Raw genomic sequence first — 19,638 nt, forward strand, 5'->3', positions numbered from 1 at the left:
GCCATGACCAACGTGGTGACCTATGTGCTGACCAACGTGGTGACCAATGTGATGACCAATATGCTGACCAAGCACCTGACCTAAGTGCTGACCAAGGTGCTGACCAAAGGCATGCCCAAAGTGGTGACCAAAGGCATGACCAAAGTACTGACCAAAGGCATGACCAAAGTGGTGACCAAAGGCATGAACAAGGTGCTGACCAATGCCATGACCAAGTTGATGGTCACGGCAGCGATCACATGGTCACGGCAGCGATGACATGGTCACGGCAGCGATCACATGGTCACAAGTGGTGATTATTATCCACCCTACATCGCTCCTTATCCACTCTACATCGCTCCCTAGTCCACTCTACATCGCCCCTTTACCCGCTCTACATCGCCCCTTTACCCACTCTACATCGCCCCTTTACCCACTCTACATCGTTGCCTAACCCACTCCACATCGCCCCTTTACCCACTCTACATCGCCCCTTTATCCACTCTACATCGCTCCCTAACCCACTCTACATCCCTCGAATTACTTCGTCTTATTAACGCTATGACCTTTATAAATGATTATAATAACTTGTTGATGCCGACCATTCTCTTGCTGACGATGCTACTAAAAGAGCTTTGAAGGACATTGACTCCAAGCTCATTAGCCTTGGTCACCTTGCTGGCCAGCTTGGCGGATTTGTTGGTGAGAGTGAGAGTGTTAAGAAAGCCGTTAAGAATGCTATTAAAGCTTGTTTCGACACTAATAAAGACCTTAAAAATGACCTAAAAGATGTTTACTCTTCTCTTGTTACTAACCTTTCTGTGTCTGTCAACTCTGCTGGCCAGGCTGTTGGCACCGAGAAAATTAGTGAGCTTAGTGAGCGAGTTAGTAAAGAAATTCAGCGTCTTGAAGATCAACTTAAACAGCCTAATAACCATCTTAATAATCTTCCTTCTTCCCCCACTCCCTCTGCTGACCCAGACAAATTGCAGTCCAAGTTGGACGCTTTGAAGGAAGTGGAGAAGCTTTGTGAATTTTTGACTAATCGTAATAATGCGTCAAATGATCCTAAAAATCTCCTAGATAATTTATGTTCCGGCCTCGAAACCTTCCTCGGCTTCAACTCTGATAGTAAAGGCTACACTGGCCAGGGGATTGTGTACTCTGACCTGGATAGGCTGTGTGACGGGGTGATGGGATTTTTGAGTGGTGTTCTCAGTAACATCCAAGACCATTTAGGGCAGCATAAAGAGCAAATTACAGAAGCTATTAAGTCACTTAACACCAATAAACACGCCGGTAAAAAAGGTTTTAATGTTGCGATTGGACAGGTGGTCGCAGGGGTGCGGGGGTATAATGGTAATGTCAGAAATTCCAACAACCATGTCAAGAGTAAGATAGAAGACTTGTATGACTACGTCGCAGAATCAGGTAAGTTAACTAAGGGGTTTAACGCTTTGCAGGTGACGGATGATCCAAGGCAAGCAGAGAAGGCTGTGCAGTCGGCAGGGACGTTGGTGACTGGGTGTCTCACTAAAGCGAAAGAGTTCCTGGGAGACCTGGACATGTCCAAAAAAGACATTGATGAGCTTAATAATAAATTAATGCTTAATGTTTATAATGCTAGAGATATTGTTGAACACGAATATAATAGGCTTAGTCAGCTGTCCGGAAAAGAGAAGAAGGACATGATCAGTATGATAGAGAAAATGAGCGAGCGGTTTGCGATGCTAAAGAAAAATATCAACAATCAGATTAATGCAGAGGTGAGTGATGTTGTAGAAAAATTAAAAGACCGTGTGATCGCAATTAGAAATAAGCTGGAAGGAATTAATACAAGGCTTAAGGAATACGTTCAAAAATTGGAGATTTGGATTAGCGATGCTAAAAAGTTTATTAAGGAAGCAAACGAGAGATACGTTTCTAAAATAATTAATACTGGTATCGGCTACGTTAATCGGGAGGCGATTAAAGAGAAAGCAGAAGAGTTGAAAGATAAGGGTGAAGAGGTGTACGGACATTTGCAGTGGGCAAACGAACGTGTAGAAACTCTGTGCGGAGTGGCAAAGCAGAAGGTTGAGGAGTTAGCGACCGCAGTTAAAGCGGATCTCTTTCAACTTAAACAGGAGATTCAGACAGGGATGGACAAATATGTTCGGGATTATATCAACTTGGTTAAAAAGAAGGTTGTGAATATTAACGACAATGAGGGTGACGGTCTAAAAAAGATGGAGACCGAAGTGAAGGCTTGGGCCCAGACGTTTAGTAGTCAGGATGCATTTGGGATAACAGTTGAGGGTTGGATTGAAGATATTTTAGAGAAAGATGAATTTGTGCGCAACCTCTTTCCCGCGTACGTTAACGTCAATCTAAAATTTAAAAGGATGCTTGTAGCATCTGTTTTCAAAAAACATCTCATGAAGGGCTACATTGACCAAGCAGGCCAAGCGGTATCAAGGTTGTATGATAAGGTAGAAGCTACGCATGCCAACTCGAAATTGCAAATCTATGTTACGGCCGTCAAGGATGGTATAGATGAATTCGTGCGTTTGCTTGGAAGTAAGATAAATGGTTCAGGGGCATCTGACTTCGTGAAACAAATTGCCACGGGGATTCATGATAATGAAAGCATCGTATCATTACCAAAGAAACACGGTAATGCTCCACCTAACCTTATCCATGGTGTTAAATATGCTCTCAATCAGCTAGTTTGTGTCGGTAGACAAAAAGCCGCAGACCTTGAATGGTTCATTGGCAAAGGTGAAAAAAAAGGCAACACACCAAACGTGGACGTTGCCCTCAAAATCGTTGATGAGCTTAATGCAAATTTTACGGATGCAATTAAGCTGGGCATAGAAATTTCTGAAGATGCCAAAACGTATAATCCATACGCAACCGACTCCGGAACACCTATTAGTCTCGACGTTAATATAGCAAAGACAATCGGTGACGCACTGGATAGGCAGATTGGCAAGAATTCTAATATTCGTGGTAGGGATAATCAAATAGAGAACCTCGACAAACTGGCGCATTCCTTTGGAACGAGTGCAAAGGGCATTGGATCCAGGCGGAAACTCAATGACGCTATCGACGAAATTAAAAATGACCTAGCCGAAGCATTTAAATTCAATGTGGAGAATAAGTATGTGAAAAGCAAAGAAGCTTTGCGAAAAGGACAGAAAGCCGAAGATGGCGAGTTACACAAGTTGTATAACGAAATTAAAGGTCATCTCGACAAGCTCACCCAGGAGTTCTCTGAGACCGGTGAAAAAGTCAATTGGTATTTCAGCGTTCTTACGGGCGACATGATTAACCGAGATCTCACCGATATTATGACTAACCTCTACGAAGTACAGAACGGTTTGGCTGGTGCTATTCAGGACTGCCTGAATCTTGAAAAATTCGCCACGGACCAATGCACTGCAACCATCAGAACTCTCACATCCATTGTCGACGATCAAGTTCAGCGATCTAAAACAGCAATAACAATTGAGGTGCAAGATCGATACGTCTCCTCCATCCGCGGGTTGTTGAAGGCTTTCGCCGATAAAGTTTACAAGGAACTTCATGAGTTGCCTGATGCAATTGAAAGAGACAAGCGTATTGGCTTCAAGGGTTTCATGGAAAAAGTGGAAATTAACATAAACGTATTTTCTAATAAAGACGACTTGAATTCCCTCGCGACCGATGTTAATAACGCATCACGTAAGCTGATAGGTTACATTATGCCAGAAATACATGTAATGTCCCCGGTACGTTCTCAACTCACAAATATCAAAGACGCATGTGATGCACTTTTCACACCGCTATCTCATTGCAAACATACGCCTTATGATCATCATTTCACAAGTAGGCTTGCGAAGCTCAAAGGCCACCTCAATGCCTGTTCACCTGAGCAATTCGAGGGACCTGCTAACTCAAAGCTTATTGACGTCATGAGAAGCGGTTGGGAAGCACTTGTTAACGAATTGAGCAAAGCATACGTAAACACGTACTCAGGTGAGACAACTAAGTGGGATGACGAGAATAATCCGGAAACAAAGTACTGCGCCAAGATTTTCCTCACCATCTCAAGCACAATTTACGATGATTTTAAAAGGTTGCATTACAAGTGCAAACGCGATTGGAATGACCGACGCCTCTGCGAAACGAATGAAGGCAGAGATAATCAACTCGGTCTGTTCCTGAAACGTGGTGGTTATGAGGTGGCGAGGGATGAGGGTTCCAAGGACGGCGAGTTGAACTTTTTCTCGACTACATACAGTGGTCGAAACATTTTTGGAATACTTGATAAAGTCATATACGTAGCACAGCATGAACACGTACCGCAGTGTAGATCACCGAAGAAGACGCATAACTTCAACATCATCGATTTCATCGAATGCCTTGTCGACCACATCAACGATTACAACGACGTATGCCACTACTCCACGTTCACCTCCAAAAAGCAGCCGTGTTCAGTGTATGAGATGTTATGTTGGCTGACGGGCCTCCCTCACAACCCTGCGTATACGTCATTGCTGAACGAAGCCCTCCCTCCGTTATTTGAGTCACCCAAACCAGCCAAAACAATCGAAGATGATGTCGAATTTGAGGTTGTAGACCACGGGGTCTTCTACATGGACACCTATCCACAGAAGACCACATACAATGACATCGAAAAGGTGATCACCGACATATGTTCCATATCCTACGATGTGGCAACCTGCATTGCTGGCACTGGCGATGCGGAAACCGTCTATGGCAGTGACTTGTGTACTAATTCTATGAAATTCCGTTATCCAACGTCAGGTGAAGAATGTCTCGACATGTTCCTCGACATCCTACGCCGATTGTTCCCGCCGCTTAAATTCCTACAAATGCAGTGTAGTGTGAGCGAATTACACAACGGTTGGCGCAAGTGTTACTACGGTAGAGACGTCTCATCTGCCAACTTGCCGTGTAAAGAGCACTCAAGCGACAAATCAAAGTGCCAACCAAATTGCAAAGCAAAGTATGAACCAAAATGCCAACCAAAATCGCCACTTCAATCGTACCTAAGCGACTGTCTATCCGGTCACCTTCCTCATGTTGTAACATCCATTGGCTGCAAATCAGAATGCGCCACTTGCCCTAGAAGCAAGCCAGGAATGCCGTGTATCACTCCACTTGGGTTCAGAGGCTTCTCTGGGTCTACCCGTAGAGGTAGGGATATATGTGACGTGCTTGATAGATGGTTCAAGATAAGCAATTTCAACAATCTTTTCTGCCTCGTGCTAAATACGCCGAAAAGCCTTCCGGATCACTTCGGTTTCGCTCTGTCGCTTGCCAGTGGTCTAACTGCGAGGAAACCGTCGTATGATGATACCATAAAAACGGTCGGCGATACGTTCAAAGCCGCCATGCAAAATGTATCTATGAAATTATATGAAGACACATCCAAACTCGTGGGAGGTATAACGGACGCATACGGTTCGGAGTTAAGTACTCACTCCAAATGCGAAGACCACCACCTTGTCAGTCTCACACGTTACGGCACGTGTGACGAGGAGGGATTGTATTCTGCTCCTTTCCTGTATTCACTGTCCACCGATTACTGTGACTACCGCCGTAAGAAACATGCTGGTACTTATCTCTCCTGGGCTGTATACCTCCCTTGGGATTTCTGGAAATATCTTAAAAGTCTCTACGAAGAATTCTGTAACATTAAATGCCAGAACTGGGGATGTCGTCCGTGTTTGCACGGCACTACCTGCAAGGCCGGAGAGCATGGTATTATAGACACGTCGTGCAAATGCTCGTCTGTTGTGAACTGCAGAGGCGTGTTGCCCACCCTGTATAAATATGGGTTTACATTCGCAAATGCTGCAAACTTGTCGGCAGATAAGAAAACTTGTTTCTATCTCCACACTCAATTGAATAACGTTATCAAATCAAAATACTTCACAAACCTCTTCGAAGAATGTGACAATTTCCTATATTATATCCGTTTCCCCTTCATGACACTAACACTTGCCCTCTGGCTCCTCACTCTGTTGTACCTCCTCCACATAATGGTCATCCGCCTCGACCTGCTCCACATCAAATCGCATTTGCATAGTCCCTCGTCACATCGCATCGCCGCTCAATCGCTACTCGCCGCCGCACGCGTTAACAAGCTTAACAGGGTGTTTTATCTGCAACCATAATCGTACTCACGTGTTTACTATCTACACTCACCTAGCATATCACCTACTCACCTAACTTATGAATTGTGCTTTAATCTGTTGTATCACTCATTGATCGTTGTATGTGATTGTGTATTAGTTAACTAAAGTGCTGACCAATGCCATGACCAAAGTGGTGACCAAACTGCTGACCAAAGTGCTGACCAATGTGCTGACCAAGGTGCTGAACAAGGTGCTGACCAACGCGTTGACCAATGCCATGACCAAAGTGCTGACCAATGTGCTAACCAAGGTGCCGACCAATGTGGTGACCAATGTGTTGACCAAAGTGGTGACCAATGCCATGACCAGAGTGGTGACCAAAGTGGTGACCAATGTGGTGACCAATGTGGTGACCAATGTGTTGACCAAAGTGTTGACCAAGGTGCTGACCAACGCCATGACCAACGTGTTGACCAATGTGCTGCCCAAAGTGTTGACCAACTTGGTGACCAACGTGCTGACCTAAGTGCTGACCAATGTGCTGACCAATGTGCTGACCTAAGTGCTGACCAATGTGCTGACCAAAGTGTTGACCAATGCCATGACCAAAGTGGTGACCAATGCCATGACCAAAGTGTTGACCAATGTGCTGACCAATGTGTTGACCAACGTGCTGACCAATGCCATGACCAAAGTGTTAACCAAAGTGGTGACCAAGCACCTGACCAAAGTGCTGACCAATGTGCTGCCCAATGCCATGACCAAAGTGTTGACCAATGTGCTGACCAAAGTGGTGACCAAGGTGCTGACCAAGTTGATGGTCACGGCAGCGGTGACATGGTTACGGCAGCGATGACATGGTAAAGGCAGCGGTGACATGGTAAAGGCAGCGGTGACATGGTAAAGGCAGCGATGACATGGTCACGGCAGCGATGACAGTGGTGACGGCAGCGATGACATGGTAACGGCAGCGATGACATGGTAACGGCAGCGATGACATGGTTACGGCAGCGATGACATGGTTACGGCAGCGATGACATGGTTACGGCAGGGATGACAGTGGTGAGCAAGCACCTGACCTAAGTGGTGATTATTACCCACTCTACATCGCTCCTTTATCCACTCCACATCGCTCCCTATCCCACTCTACATCGCTCCCTAACCCACTCTACATCGCCCCTTTACCCACTCCACATCGCTCCTTAATCCACTCTACATCGCCCTTTATCCACTCTACATCGCTCCTTACTCCACTCTACATCGCCCCTTTATCCACTCTACATCGCCCCTTAACCCACTCTACATCGCTCCTTAACCCACTCCACATCGCTCCTTTACCCACTCTACATCGCCCCTTAATCCACTCTACATCGCCCCTTTATACACTCTACATCGCCCCGACTGGCCCTTTCACTTAATTTTGCAAATTTTCTTCGTCCCCTAAAATTTGCCTAAATCGCCTCCAAAAATTTACCTTGACCGAACTTGACCAAATTTTGGTCATCTTAATCTCCCTCACTTCTCTCACCTCCCTCTCCACCTACAACCGCCCCTTCCTCACCCACCTCTCCGCCCTTTCTGCCCTCCTCGACACCATCCGCCCCGCATCCTACTCCGACGACAGCAACCCCCTGCTCGAGTGTCTTAAAAAAGGCGTGCAGGCGTTGCACGATGAGCTTGACAAGGCGTACGTGTCAGTTTACGACAGTGAGACGTTCGGTGCTGAGCTCGTGGAAAAAGAAAAATTAACGCCGTATGGCACTAAGTTAGCCAAGGTGTTCATGTCCATCTTTGAAATGATGCATGAAGACCTGAGCTATTTAAAGAACCAATGCATCTCCAAATGGCACAACCGTAGAATATATTCAGGCAGCAGTATGGGCACGTTCTTAAGCAATTGCGGTTACACTGTATCTAATCACGATTCCCACCAGAACGGGGAGCTGCGTAACAAGGCAGAATGCGACGGTAAGCACATATATAGTACACTTGTCGGAGGATTCAGTCACGTTTACAATTCTCGTGAAGATACGAAAAACGCGTTTCAAAACTTATACGATCACATTCCCACCTATTACCGTGTGTGTCAACTACCCACTTTCTCCTCAACTCGCCGCCCATGTTCCATATATGAAATGCTCCGTTGGCTTAGCGGCTTGCCATACAACGCTGTATATCTCGACCTCATGTCGGATGATTTCGCCGACCTATTCGACAAGCCAAAAGAGGCAAAAACGGAGAGCATTAGTTTAGACGGCATCTCTCTAGAAGATCAAACTCCAAATACCTTGAATGCCTATCCACAGAAAATTAAGCGCAGTGATTTACATGATGCAATAACGCATATTACGTCCCTTGCTCCCACAGTGCTCACAACTGTTGTTGGCTACGGAGATGCGTACTCAATGTACGCAGTTGACTACTACTGCAACGCACCTTCTTTCGTTTACCCATCATCAGCTGCGGATTGTCTGACCATGTTGATCGAATTACTTCGTCGATTATTACCTGTATTCAGATTCTTGCATAACCGTTGTAGAAACATGGCGTCCGAGTACGGTTGGTATCAGTGCCGCTACGGCACAACTATCGACTCTTCCAACTGGCACTGCAGTGATCACTCCAAAACCAAAGTTGATTGTCAACCTACGTCTCCGTTGATGTCGTACCTAAAAGACAGTCTTCCTGGTCATTTACCGCATCATGTTACCAATGTTGACTGCAAATCATCCTGTTCAACGTGCCCTAAAAACCTGCCTGGGCAGCCGTGTTTAACACCGCTTGGATTCAGAGGTTTCTCGGGATCCACGAAAACAGGGAAAGACATATGTAACGTGCTGACCAAATTCTTTGCCAACGCCCATCTTACAACGCTACTCTGCGTCATACCCAAACCGCCATCCACATTGCCGGAACACTTTGAATTCACGTTATCCCTCACGAAGGGTTGGCATAGCAAAATAGTTCCTTTGCCTCTGACGTGGGTGAAAGAGTGCATTAAAGAACAATCGATTGCCCTGTATAACGACACCGCACAACTCACCAACGCGCTGAGTAACGCCTACAATAGCAATCATGGTGGTAACGGCGAAAGGCACCCTGCGGCTGAACGTGCTGACCTATCAAGCCTCTCGATGACGAAGTCATGTTTATATTCTAATGCGGATAACATTCAATGTTCCCCCTACTTATATGCCTTATGCAGCGATACTTATCATCTACTTGCCAAGAAACATTGCAACCTATATCTCTCATGGGCGGTATACCTACCATGGACATTCTATGGCTACCTTCAAGCCCTATGCCAATCCTTCGGCAACATTTCTTGCCAAGACTGGGGCTGCAGCAGATGCGGTAACGGCACCAAATGTAAGAAGGGAAAGCACGGCATCGATAACTGCAAGTGTAAAGGTATCCTAGAATGCCGCGGCGTACTAAGCACATTCTACAGCTACGGTTTCACATATGGAAATCCTGAAGTACTGTTAAACAAAGAAGGTAAACGTTACTGCCACAACTTCTATCAACAACTAAAAAATCTTTTAAATTCCAAGTGCTTCACAGACCTATTCAGAGAGTGCGACAAATTCATATTCACTATCCGCGCACCGTTCCTGTGGATGACCGTCGCACTCTGGTCACTATCACTCTTCTACCTCATCTGCGTAATGGTTGGCAGACTGGATGTGCTCCACATACGCTCACACCTGAGATCACCATCATCGCACAAGATTACAGCGCAATCGCTGTTGGCTGCAGCGCAGGTCGGAAGGCTTGCCAAGATATCGTATCTACAACCGTGATCATCGTCACATTTGTAACTCACACAACTCACCTAGCATCACCTACTCACCTAAATACCAAACGTAGTCTAATGTCTCGAATTACTCATTAATTGTTGTATGTGATTGTGGAATAGTTAACTAAAGTGGTGACTTATGTGCTGACCAATGCCATGACCAAAGTGCTGACCAAGCACCTGACCAATGTGCTGACCAATGTCATGACCAATGCCATGACCAGAGTGCTGAACAAGCACCTGACTAAGTTGATGGTTACGGCAGCGATGACATGGTCACGGCAGCGATGACATGGGCACGGCAGCGATGACATGGTGACCAAAGTGGTGATTATTATCCACCTTACATCGCCCCTTTATCCACTCTACATCGCTCCTTTATCCACTCTACATCGCCCCTTAACCCACTCTACATCGCTCCCTAATCCACACTACATCGCTCCCTAATCCACACTACATCGCTCCCTTATCCACTCTACATCGCCCCTTTATCCACTCTACATCGCCCCTTTATCCACTCTACATCGCTCCCTAACCCACTCCACATCGCTCCTTAACCCACTCTACATCGCCCCTTAATCCACTCTACATCGCCCCTTTATCCACTCTACATCGCTCCCTAACCCACTCTACATCGCTCGATTTACCTCGCCATATTACCGCTATGATTTCTTTAAACCATCCTAATAACTTGTGCCTTGTCACCCTTCACTTCCCTTCTACCACCGCTTGCCACTGCCCTGACCATGTGCCGCCTAGGGAGCTTGGCAAGAAATTTGACAAATTTGATAACCTCAAAAATACCTCAAATAACAACCCTACTAACATCCTTAATAACCTTTGTACTGGTCTTGAGACTTTCCTCGGCTTCAATCCATCTTCCAAAGGCTACGACGGCACTGGGATTGTCTACTCTGACCTGGATAGGCTATGTGACGGGGTGATGGGATTTTTGTATCAGGTGCTTAAGGATGTCAGCGAGAAACAGCCTTACAATGTGGGTAAAAATACATTAAATTCGGTAAGCAGCGTAATTAACAAACATCTTTGCTCAGGGCACGATGGTTTCACTAAGCTTCTTCCCAGCCTGACTAAACACATCGAGAAGTACAACAAAGAGGTGAGAGAGTCTAATAAAGCAGTGTCAAATCCCATTAATGAGTTAATAAAATACGTCAAAGATCGAGGTGAGTTGCTTGGTAGTATTAATAAGTATCAGGTGACGGACAACATTGAGCAAGACGTACTTGACGCGGCGGAGAAGACCATGGCAGAGAAATTGAAGGAGTGTCAGAAAAAAGCAGAAACGTTAAACTCAGTGTTTAATCTTAGTACACAAACAGATATGAAAAATGCTATTAGTTATCTTAATTCCACATTAAGTGAACGTGTACGTGTAGCGTTGAGGGCGGTGAGCCATGAGACGGAGAGGCTTAAGACCATGTCAGGTAAGGAACGTAAGGACCTTGATGGTTTGCAGGAAAAGATAAAAAGTGTACTGAGTGCACTTGGAAATTGCGTCAACGAGAAGATACAGAAAGATATTGAGAACCTGGTGAAGCAGCTCAAGGAAGGAGTCAACACTATTTTGAAGCACCTGAAAGATATCGATGGCCAATTAAGGGAGCACGTGCAGAAACTTGAAGAGTGGATGGAGAGCGCCAAAAAAGAGATCGATAGAATAAGGAACGAGGATGTTAAGAAGATACTTGACGAGACGACTGACGGAATCACGGGCACGACGTATCTGATCAAAGATGATGCGAAGAAAGTTAAGGATTGGGAAAAGAAGTTGAGTGAAGAGATTGCACGTGTGAAAGGAGAGCTTGCAAAGTTGGTGCAGGAAGCGCTAAGAAAGGTAAAATCCATGGACGAGGCGCTTAAAGGGGATTTGTGGAAGGTGAAGGATGCTGTTAATAAGCAGGTGACGGGGATTAAGGAGGCGATTGGGAAGTTGTACGATGTGGTTGAGAGCGGAGATGCGCACGCTACGAGTACTAAAGCAGATGGGATGCTGTCGAATGTGATCGGATCAATTCGAAGTAAGGTCGCACAAATGAAAACAGATGTTGGCGAGAATGGCAAAAATTCCGACCAAAAAACAGGTATATTCAAGCCATGGGATGAGTTGAAAAACAAACTAAATGAGCTTGTGAGCAATATTTATTTTAAGAAAGGAACAAAAGGAAATCTGTACGAAGTTGAACGAAACATTACAGAGTACGCTAAGGACTTTGTCAGTGAGGCATTGAAAAACAAAGTTCTTAAAACGTGGATGGACGTAGTTTTAGGAGACCATGGTACTGCGCATCAGTACATTAATCTATACGTGGAAGATAACACGGGTAAGGGTTATTTTAAGGATGAAGGGAATCTCAAGCAGAACGTTGAAAAGACCATTAGGAAGGTTTTTGACTCAAAGCTCAAGGCAGTTCTTTCCAAGGTACCCGCAGTGGAGAATCCTGAATCCTCCAATCTCGTTACTAATCTGGGCAATATTAAGAGGTGTCTCAGAACGTTATGGGAACATTTAAAGGGTGGTATGAAAACTAGTGATTTAACAAGCTCAAAAATTGTTACCGAAATTATTGGGCAATATGCAGCTGATGGGTTAGTAGAATCGACAAATAATCATACAAAAACGCATCTATATTCCGCAGTTAAATATATCGTCAGCGGTATAGCCGATATGGCCGAGCAAGCTGAGACTGAAATTCTGTGGCTCGTCAAAGACAGCACTGTAGTTAAACAACCAAGAAACAATTCAAGCATAGCAGCTAATATAGATGCGTCTATCAAACGAATCGATGATTTCGTCACACAATTTAACGGCAATCCGGGCCATGGAGGCTTGGGAAACAAAATGGAAGAGGCGTTGTACACCGTGAAACACCGCATACAAAAGTTGCATCAACATCTATCAACTGCGGTAGAGACATCCGGAGAGGGCACCGCCGCCGCCGTCGACTCCGCGATCACGGGGGTGACTAGCAAGCTGGAGGAGCAGTTGCCGAAAGAACAAAATAATAAATTAGGTACTCATGTCAAACTTGGTGAAGGTCCCAACATGTTTGATGGTTATAAAGAGTACGTGAAACAAGACACATCTATCTTACAAAAACAGAAGCTTGACGGCACCTCCGCTGAAGGCTCCCTCCCCGCTGCGATCGGTGATATTGGATCAGCAGCTTCAGACATTTATATCACTCACATCACATCGGGACTCACTGCTCTGTCTGAAAAAATCAAGCAAGATCTTGATACCATCACCAAAGCAATAACTACGACTACCAAAAACGTTCAATCTAAATTGGACGATTTCAAAAACAAGAAGCTCGGCAACGCCGCCCATAGCAAACCAGCACAGAAAGATACTCTCCAAGAACTGCATTGTAAATTTCTCGACCTTCACAAATATTTCGAAAGTAAGGCCCTCAAAACCGCTGAAGCATTCGCTGCGTACGCCGACAGATCCGGCAAAAACATCATCGATCCCCTTAAGCAACACGTAAACAATGAGGTCAAAAAGGCTCAAGATAGCATCATTTCCGAAGCCAAAAAAAACTACATCTCCTCCATTCAGTCGCTGCTCCAGCGATTTGCGTCCAAGGTTCACAGCGAGCTGGAAGCGTTGCCCAAATCCATTGAAGACGATTTGACGCTTGGCTTCAAGGGCTTCATGGTGAAGTTCGAGATGAGTTTCATTACCAACGAAAAGTCAATTAAAGGTATTAAAGACATTGAAACTACAAGTCCACAGAAAGAATCTCCACTGCGACAGGCGGCAACAAAATTCTTCGGAAGCGTCAACAGATTCCTACATGGTTTAGAGACACAGCCGGACTTCAAAACGGACTATGAAAAAATTAAGCCAACACGTGAGGCGCTGGCTAAGTTGTTCGGAGGCCTTGTCACTTCCGAGTACTTCGATCACGAGTTTTCTAGGAATTTATCGGCGCTGAAGGTGACGCTCAGTGAATTAAAGCCCGCTATCTATGGCGAAGCTAAGTGTCCGTTGCTACTGAATGCTTTGAAGAACGGTCTATCCTTCCTTGTTGACACGTTGGACAAGACTTACATCTCCGCCTACGACAGTGAGACGTTTTCCGATGATTTAGTTAAAGGCGACAACACATTGACTAAATATGGCAAGTATTACGCCAAGGTATTCCTTACTGCATTGCGGACTCTCGACGTATCGTTGTATGGGTTGAAGCATGAGTGCAAGAGTCTGACGGGACAAAAAATCAATTCATCCACCGATCTCGGAAGATTGTTCGTGCGCCACGGCTTTAAGGTTGCGGAAGAAAATAAAGAACACTGGGAGCTGCAAAACAGAACAGTCATCAGCGGGGCGTACGTTTCCAACAGAATTAACTATAGGGTCAGCGGCGCGAAAGGGAATGAGCATCTTAAACAGTGCGAATCAAAGAAACGCAATGATGATCACTTCAATGTGTTTGATATGATTAGATGCCTAGTAACTCACGTCAAGCAGTACTTCGAAGTTTGCCACTATTCCACTTCCACAGCGAAGAGACAACCATGCTCCGTATATGAGATGCTCATATGGCTCTCGGGTCTTCCACATAACAAAGTGTATGATGCGTTGTTAACTGACGGTCTCAGTGCACCGTTTGAAGATCCAGACAAGCAGACGAAGGAGGTGGACGGTGATGCTGACTTCACTGTATCTGACCTGCAAGAGTCGCATCTAGATGCGTACCCTAAACAAATCACGTATAAGAGCGTCGCTAAAGTCTTGGACCATGTATGCTCAGCGTCGTATGACGTCTTGACAACTATTGCTGGGACCGGTAACGTACTAACAACCTACGCAGTAGATTACTGCACCAACTCACATGGCCTCTATTACCCGTCCACAGGAGAAGACTGCCTTCATACTGTGCTTGACATCCTCCGCCGGCTGTTACCGCAACTCAGATACTTGTTCAACCGTTGTAATGTGAAAGCTGAAAACTACGGCTGGCGTGACTGCCGTTACGGTAGTGCCGTTGACTTCTCAACTTGGCAATGTAACGACCACTCAAGCGACGAATCAAACACCAAACCAAATGACCAACCAAACAGCGAACCAAATAGCGAACCAAATTGCCGACCAACGTCTCCATTAATGTCGTATCTAAACGACTGCCTTCCTGGCCACCTACCTCATAGGCTCACATCGATAGGATGTAAGTCTGAGTGCAAGACATGCCCTGGTAGTAAACCCGGAATGCCATGTCTGACTCCATTAGGTTTCAGAGCATTTTCCGGATCAACTAAGACGGGTATAAGTATATATGAAACACTTTGGCTTTTCTTTGGTAACGGTCTAATTTCATCGCTGTTTTGCCTTGTACCTACTCCGCCTAGGACACTGCCAGAGCATTTCCAGTTTGCGTTGTGCTTAGGTAGGAGTTTGAATGGAGATGTTAATCATTCAATCAAAAATGTATTCGAATCGTCCATAGACGACTTGTCTATTAAACTCTATGATCCGGCGACCAAATTCACTGATGCACTTCGTGATGTTTATGGTAACAACCATAACCACAAAAGTGCAAGGCCTGCCGATTTGTCGAGTCTGTCAACAACAACATCATGCGTACACCCTAAGAGGGAAAGCATTTATTGTTCTCCATACCTCGCGGCGCAATGCCAGGATTACTATTCGTATCTTGCGAGTAAATATGCCAATGTATACCTTTCATGGGCTCTTTACCTCCCGTGGGCATTGTTCAAATATCTCCAGAGCCTACTTCAAGATTTCCGCAATATATCGTGCCGTGATTCCGGATGCCATGGATGCACGCAAACCGAAATTTGTAAAGGTGGGCAGCATGGTGTCGACTACAACTGCAGATGCTACAGCGTTGTAAAATGTCGAGGCGTAGCAAGCATATTCTACAGTTATGGATTCGCATTTGGCGATTCAAAACAATTACTGGAAGCAGACGAACAAAGACGATATTGCTACCATTTCTACAATCAGCTGCAGAACGTCCTTAAATCCAAATATTTTGAAACGCTATTCACGGAATGCGACAACTTCCTGTTCACCATCAGACAGCCGTTTATATGGCTCAACGTCGCGCTCTGGTCACTCTCCCTATTCTACCTCATTTGCGTCATGGTTGGCAGACTGGATGTGCTCCATATCAAATCACATCTGAGGATACCGTCGTCGCACAAGATAACGGCGCAATCGCTGTTGGCTGCAGCGCAAGTCGGAAGGCTTGCCAAGATATCGTATCTACAACCGTAGTTGTATTCACATTTGTAATTCACAACAACTCACGTAACTACTCACTTAGCGAATCACCTACTCACCTAACCGACAAACGTAGTCTAATGTCTCGAATTACTCTAGCGGCAACCTGTGAACTGGATAACGTTGAGATTAAGTGATGAGTGAACGACCAGGCAACGTGTTAACCTAGCACACAGGCAACGTGCTGAGCTAGCACCCAGGCAGAGTGGTAACCTAGCACACAGGCAAAGTGTTGACCTAGCAACCAGGCAACGTGCTAAGCTGGCAACCAGGCAACGTGTTATGCCAGCAGCCAAGCAAAGTGATAAGCTGGCACACAGGCAAAGTGCTAACCTAGCACACAGGCAAAGTGATAAGCTGGCACCCAGGCAACGTGATAAGCTAGCACCCAGGCTAAGTGCTAAGCTAGCACCCAGGCAAAGTAGTAAGCTAGCACCCAGGCTAAGTGCTAAGCTAGCAACCAGGCAAAGTGTTAACCTAGCAACCAGGCAAAGTGCTAAGCTAGCACCCAGGCAAAGTGGTAAGCTAGCACCCAGGCAAAGTGCTAAGCTGGCGGATGAACCGTAATTTGGTGGGTGTTGTAGCACGTTGATTGCCTGTTGCGTTGATTCACGCGTTGACTGTGAGAGGTGTCCGCGTTACCCATTGAGTCAGTGTCACGTGAGGCTGGGTGATTTGTTGCTGACGTAGGCGGTCGTGAGGGCCGCGGCGGGTGAGCTAAGTCCTGTGTTGCGAGTCACTGGCAGGGTGGCGTAATCGGCGTTGGCCTGGTTAAGTAGCGTTTATAGGCGGCAATGTAGCGATTGTTAATATCACATTTAGGCACGTAGCCGACACGCTCCGCCAGCATGGCGACGATACCGCGGCTTGTAGCACGGCGCTGCTGCACTATGGGAGTTGAGCGCACGGGGTTCGCTGCAATTTTAATGGCGTTGCGAATAGTGAATAATTTAGAGTGACAGTTGGTGCTAGTCACATGCGTCGTGTCATGGCAGCTGTGGTATCCTGGGCAGCGTGGGTGTCGGTGTCCCGGGCTGGGGGGATACAGGGGTGAGGGTAGGTGTTGATGAGGGGACTGGGAGCGGCAGTGGCACGTGTTGCAGTTGGTGAGTGCGTTGCTTAAGTGATTGATATGCTTGCAGGTTGAGGGGACTGGGAGCGGCAGTGGTAGTGTTGCAGTTGGTGAGTGCTGCTTAGGTGATTGATATGTTCGCAGGTTGAGGGTACTGGGAGCGGCAGTGGTAGTGTTGCAGTTGGTGAGTGCGTTGCTTAAGTGATTGATATGTTTGCAGGTTGAGGGGACTGGGAGCGGCAGTCTTACGTGTTGAAGTTGGTGAGTGCTGCTTGAGTGATTGATATGTCTGCAGGTTGAGGGGACTGGGAGCGGCAGTGGTAGTGTTGCAGTTGGTGAGTGCGTTGCTAGGTGATTGATATGTTCGCAGGTTGAGGGGACTGGGCGCGGCAGTGGTAGTGTTGCAGTTGGTGAGTGCGTTGTTTAGGTGATTGACATGCTTGCAGGCTGAGGGGAGTGGGAGCGGCAGTGGTAGTGTTGCAGTAGGTGAGTGCGTTGCTTGAGTGATTGATATGTTTGCAGGTTGAGGGGACTGGGAGCGGCAGTGGTACGTGTCGTAGTTGGTGAGTGCGTTGCTTGAGTGATTGATATGTTTGCAGGTTGAGGGGACTGGGAGCGGAGCGGCAAGATGGGTTATGGTGACCGATGTATATGTCTTACGAATTGTGTGTATCCTGATTGTGTCTGTTGTGCTTGGTGTTGTGACGAATGTAGAAAATACATGTCTAGCGATTGCAAGGTATGTGCGTCATATTACTATTTCCGTACTAGAGGGTCGAGTTCTTACGATTGCAGCAAATTTAAATGTAAGAAACAATGTAAAGGCAACGAGGGTAAATGTCAATGTGATTGTAAATGTTGTGAAAAAAAACGTGAAGCGGAACGTGAAAAGCTTGCCGCCTCCCAGTCTCTCCCCGGTCCACACTCTCCCCCTGATTCCTCCAGTCTTGAGTCTGAGTCCGTCAGTCGAGCTCAATCGTCCGATCTTCCCACTGTGCAGCCGTATACTGGCGTCCATGATACAGAAAACTCCACCACATTCACCCCGGACCCCCAAGCCATCGCCGCCGTCATCGTTGCTATCATCGTCGCCATCATCCTGCTCGACCTGTGCATCTTCCGCTTTCCGGTGGGCCGCAACATCCGCGATTTCCTCGTCCGCAAGATACCCTTCTGCATCGCGTTCTACAGCTGAACTTAGCGACATGTTAGCGCATAAATTGTTCATCCAAATTCCACTGGCCACCTAACTGGCAACTAAGATCTAATGTTGTAGACAAAGTAACGATTGCGTTGATGATCAATTACATGAGCAGTGAGGTGACTACTTCACTCTCCCTACTCCGCCATCGCCGCCGTCGCCCTCCTCCTCATCGTCATCTGCGCCATGGTCTACTTCCGCATCCGGCCGTTCCACAGGGTGAGGTATCTACTGCGCAGCTAATCACAATGAAGCAACTGGCAACTGACATCTAATGTGCTAGACAGTAATGATTGCGTTGATGACTAATTACATGAGCAGTGAGGTGACTACTTCCTCTCCTCCCTACTCCTCCACATCATGGTCATCCGCCTCGACCTGCTCCACATCAAATCGCATCTACATAGTCCCTCATCACATCGTATCGCCGCGCAATCACTACTTGCTGCTGCACGTGTTAACAAGCTTAACAGAGTGTTTTATCTGCAACCATAATCGTACTCACGTGTTTACTATCTTCACTCACCTAGCATCACCTACTCACCTATACAACTAATTGTTGTCTAATGTTTTGAATTACTAATTAATCGTTGTGTGTGATTGTGTAATTGTTAACTAAAGTGTTGACCAATGTGCTGAGCAATGCGATGACCAAGGTGCTGACCAATGTGCTGACCAAAGTGGTGACCAAGGTGCTGACCAAAGTGGTGACCAATGCCACGACCAAAGTGGTGACCAATGCCACGACCAACGTGGTGACCAATGTGCTGACCTACCACCTGACCAACGTGGTGACCCAAGTGCTGACCAATGCCATAACCAAAGTGCTGACCAACGTGCTGACCAAGGTGCTGACCAATGTGTTGACCAATGCCATGACCAACGTGTTGACCAATGTGCTGACCAATGTGTTGACCAATGTGGTGACCAATGTGCTGACCAAAGTGGTGACCAAGGTGCTGACCAAAGTGGTGACCAATGCCACGACCAAAGTGGTGACCAATGCCATAACCAAAGTGGTGACCAAACACCTGACCAAGTTAGTGGTTACGGCAGCGATGACATGGTCACGGCAGCGATGACATGGTGACCAAGTGATGATTATTATCCACTCTACATCGCCCCTTATCCACTCTACATCGCCACTTTATCCACTTTACATCGCCACTTTATCCACTCCACATC

General features: G+C 46.3%; 6 protein-coding genes across 6 annotated transcripts; 5 read left to right on the plus strand and 1 right to left on the minus strand.

The window, feature by feature from the left end:
* Positions 1–1,172: 1,172 nt before the first annotated feature.
* Positions 1,173–6,146, plus strand: BBBOND_0004910 (hypothetical protein, conserved; the record flags this gene model as incomplete). Its single annotated transcript, XM_012915321.1, has 1 exon — positions 1,173–6,146. The coding sequence occupies one exon, from the start codon at positions 1,173–1,175 to the stop codon at positions 6,144–6,146; it is 4,974 nt and encodes a 1,657-aa protein (XP_012770775.1).
* Positions 6,147–6,665: 519 nt separating this feature from the next.
* BBBOND_0004920 (hypothetical protein, conserved) lies at positions 6,666–6,986 on the minus strand (the record flags this gene model as incomplete). The annotated part of the gene is made up of 1 exon (XM_012915322.1): positions 6,666–6,986. The coding sequence occupies one exon, from the start codon at positions 6,984–6,986 to the stop codon at positions 6,666–6,668; it is 321 nt and encodes a 106-aa protein (XP_012770776.1).
* Positions 6,987–7,778: 792 nt separating this feature from the next.
* BBBOND_0004930 (hypothetical protein, conserved) lies at positions 7,779–9,910 on the plus strand (the record flags this gene model as incomplete). Its single annotated transcript, XM_012915323.1, is given in 2 exon segments — positions 7,779–7,794; positions 7,806–9,910. The coding sequence occupies 2 exon segments, from the start codon at positions 7,779–7,781 to the stop codon at positions 9,908–9,910; spliced, it is 2,121 nt and encodes a 706-aa protein (XP_012770777.1).
* A 939-nt stretch (positions 9,911–10,849) lies between these two features.
* Positions 10,850–16,174, plus strand: BBBOND_0004940 (hypothetical protein, conserved; the record flags this gene model as incomplete). Its single annotated transcript, XM_012915324.1, has 1 exon — positions 10,850–16,174. The coding sequence occupies one exon, from the start codon at positions 10,850–10,852 to the stop codon at positions 16,172–16,174; it is 5,325 nt and encodes a 1,774-aa protein (XP_012770778.1).
* A 1,799-nt stretch (positions 16,175–17,973) lies between these two features.
* BBBOND_0004950 (hypothetical protein, conserved) lies at positions 17,974–18,447 on the plus strand (the record flags this gene model as incomplete). The annotated part of the gene is made up of 1 exon (XM_012915325.1): positions 17,974–18,447. One exon carries the CDS (start codon positions 17,974–17,976, stop codon positions 18,445–18,447), a length of 474 nt encoding a protein of 157 aa, XP_012770779.1.
* A 366-nt stretch (positions 18,448–18,813) lies between these two features.
* On the plus strand, positions 18,814–19,543 carry BBBOND_0004960 (hypothetical protein, conserved; the record flags this gene model as incomplete). Its single annotated transcript, XM_012915326.1, has 2 exons — positions 18,814–18,929; positions 19,159–19,543. The coding sequence occupies 2 exons, from the start codon at positions 18,814–18,816 to the stop codon at positions 19,541–19,543; spliced, it is 501 nt and encodes a 166-aa protein (XP_012770780.1).
* Between the last annotated feature and the right edge of the window lie 95 nt (positions 19,544–19,638).

Source organism: Babesia bigemina, scaffold Bbigscaff_73311 (genome assembly GCF_000981445.1).
Source record: "Babesia bigemina genome assembly Bbig001, scaffold Bbigscaff_73311".
In the NCBI taxonomy this organism is placed as follows: domain Eukaryota; phylum Apicomplexa; class Aconoidasida; order Piroplasmida; family Babesiidae; genus Babesia; species Babesia bigemina.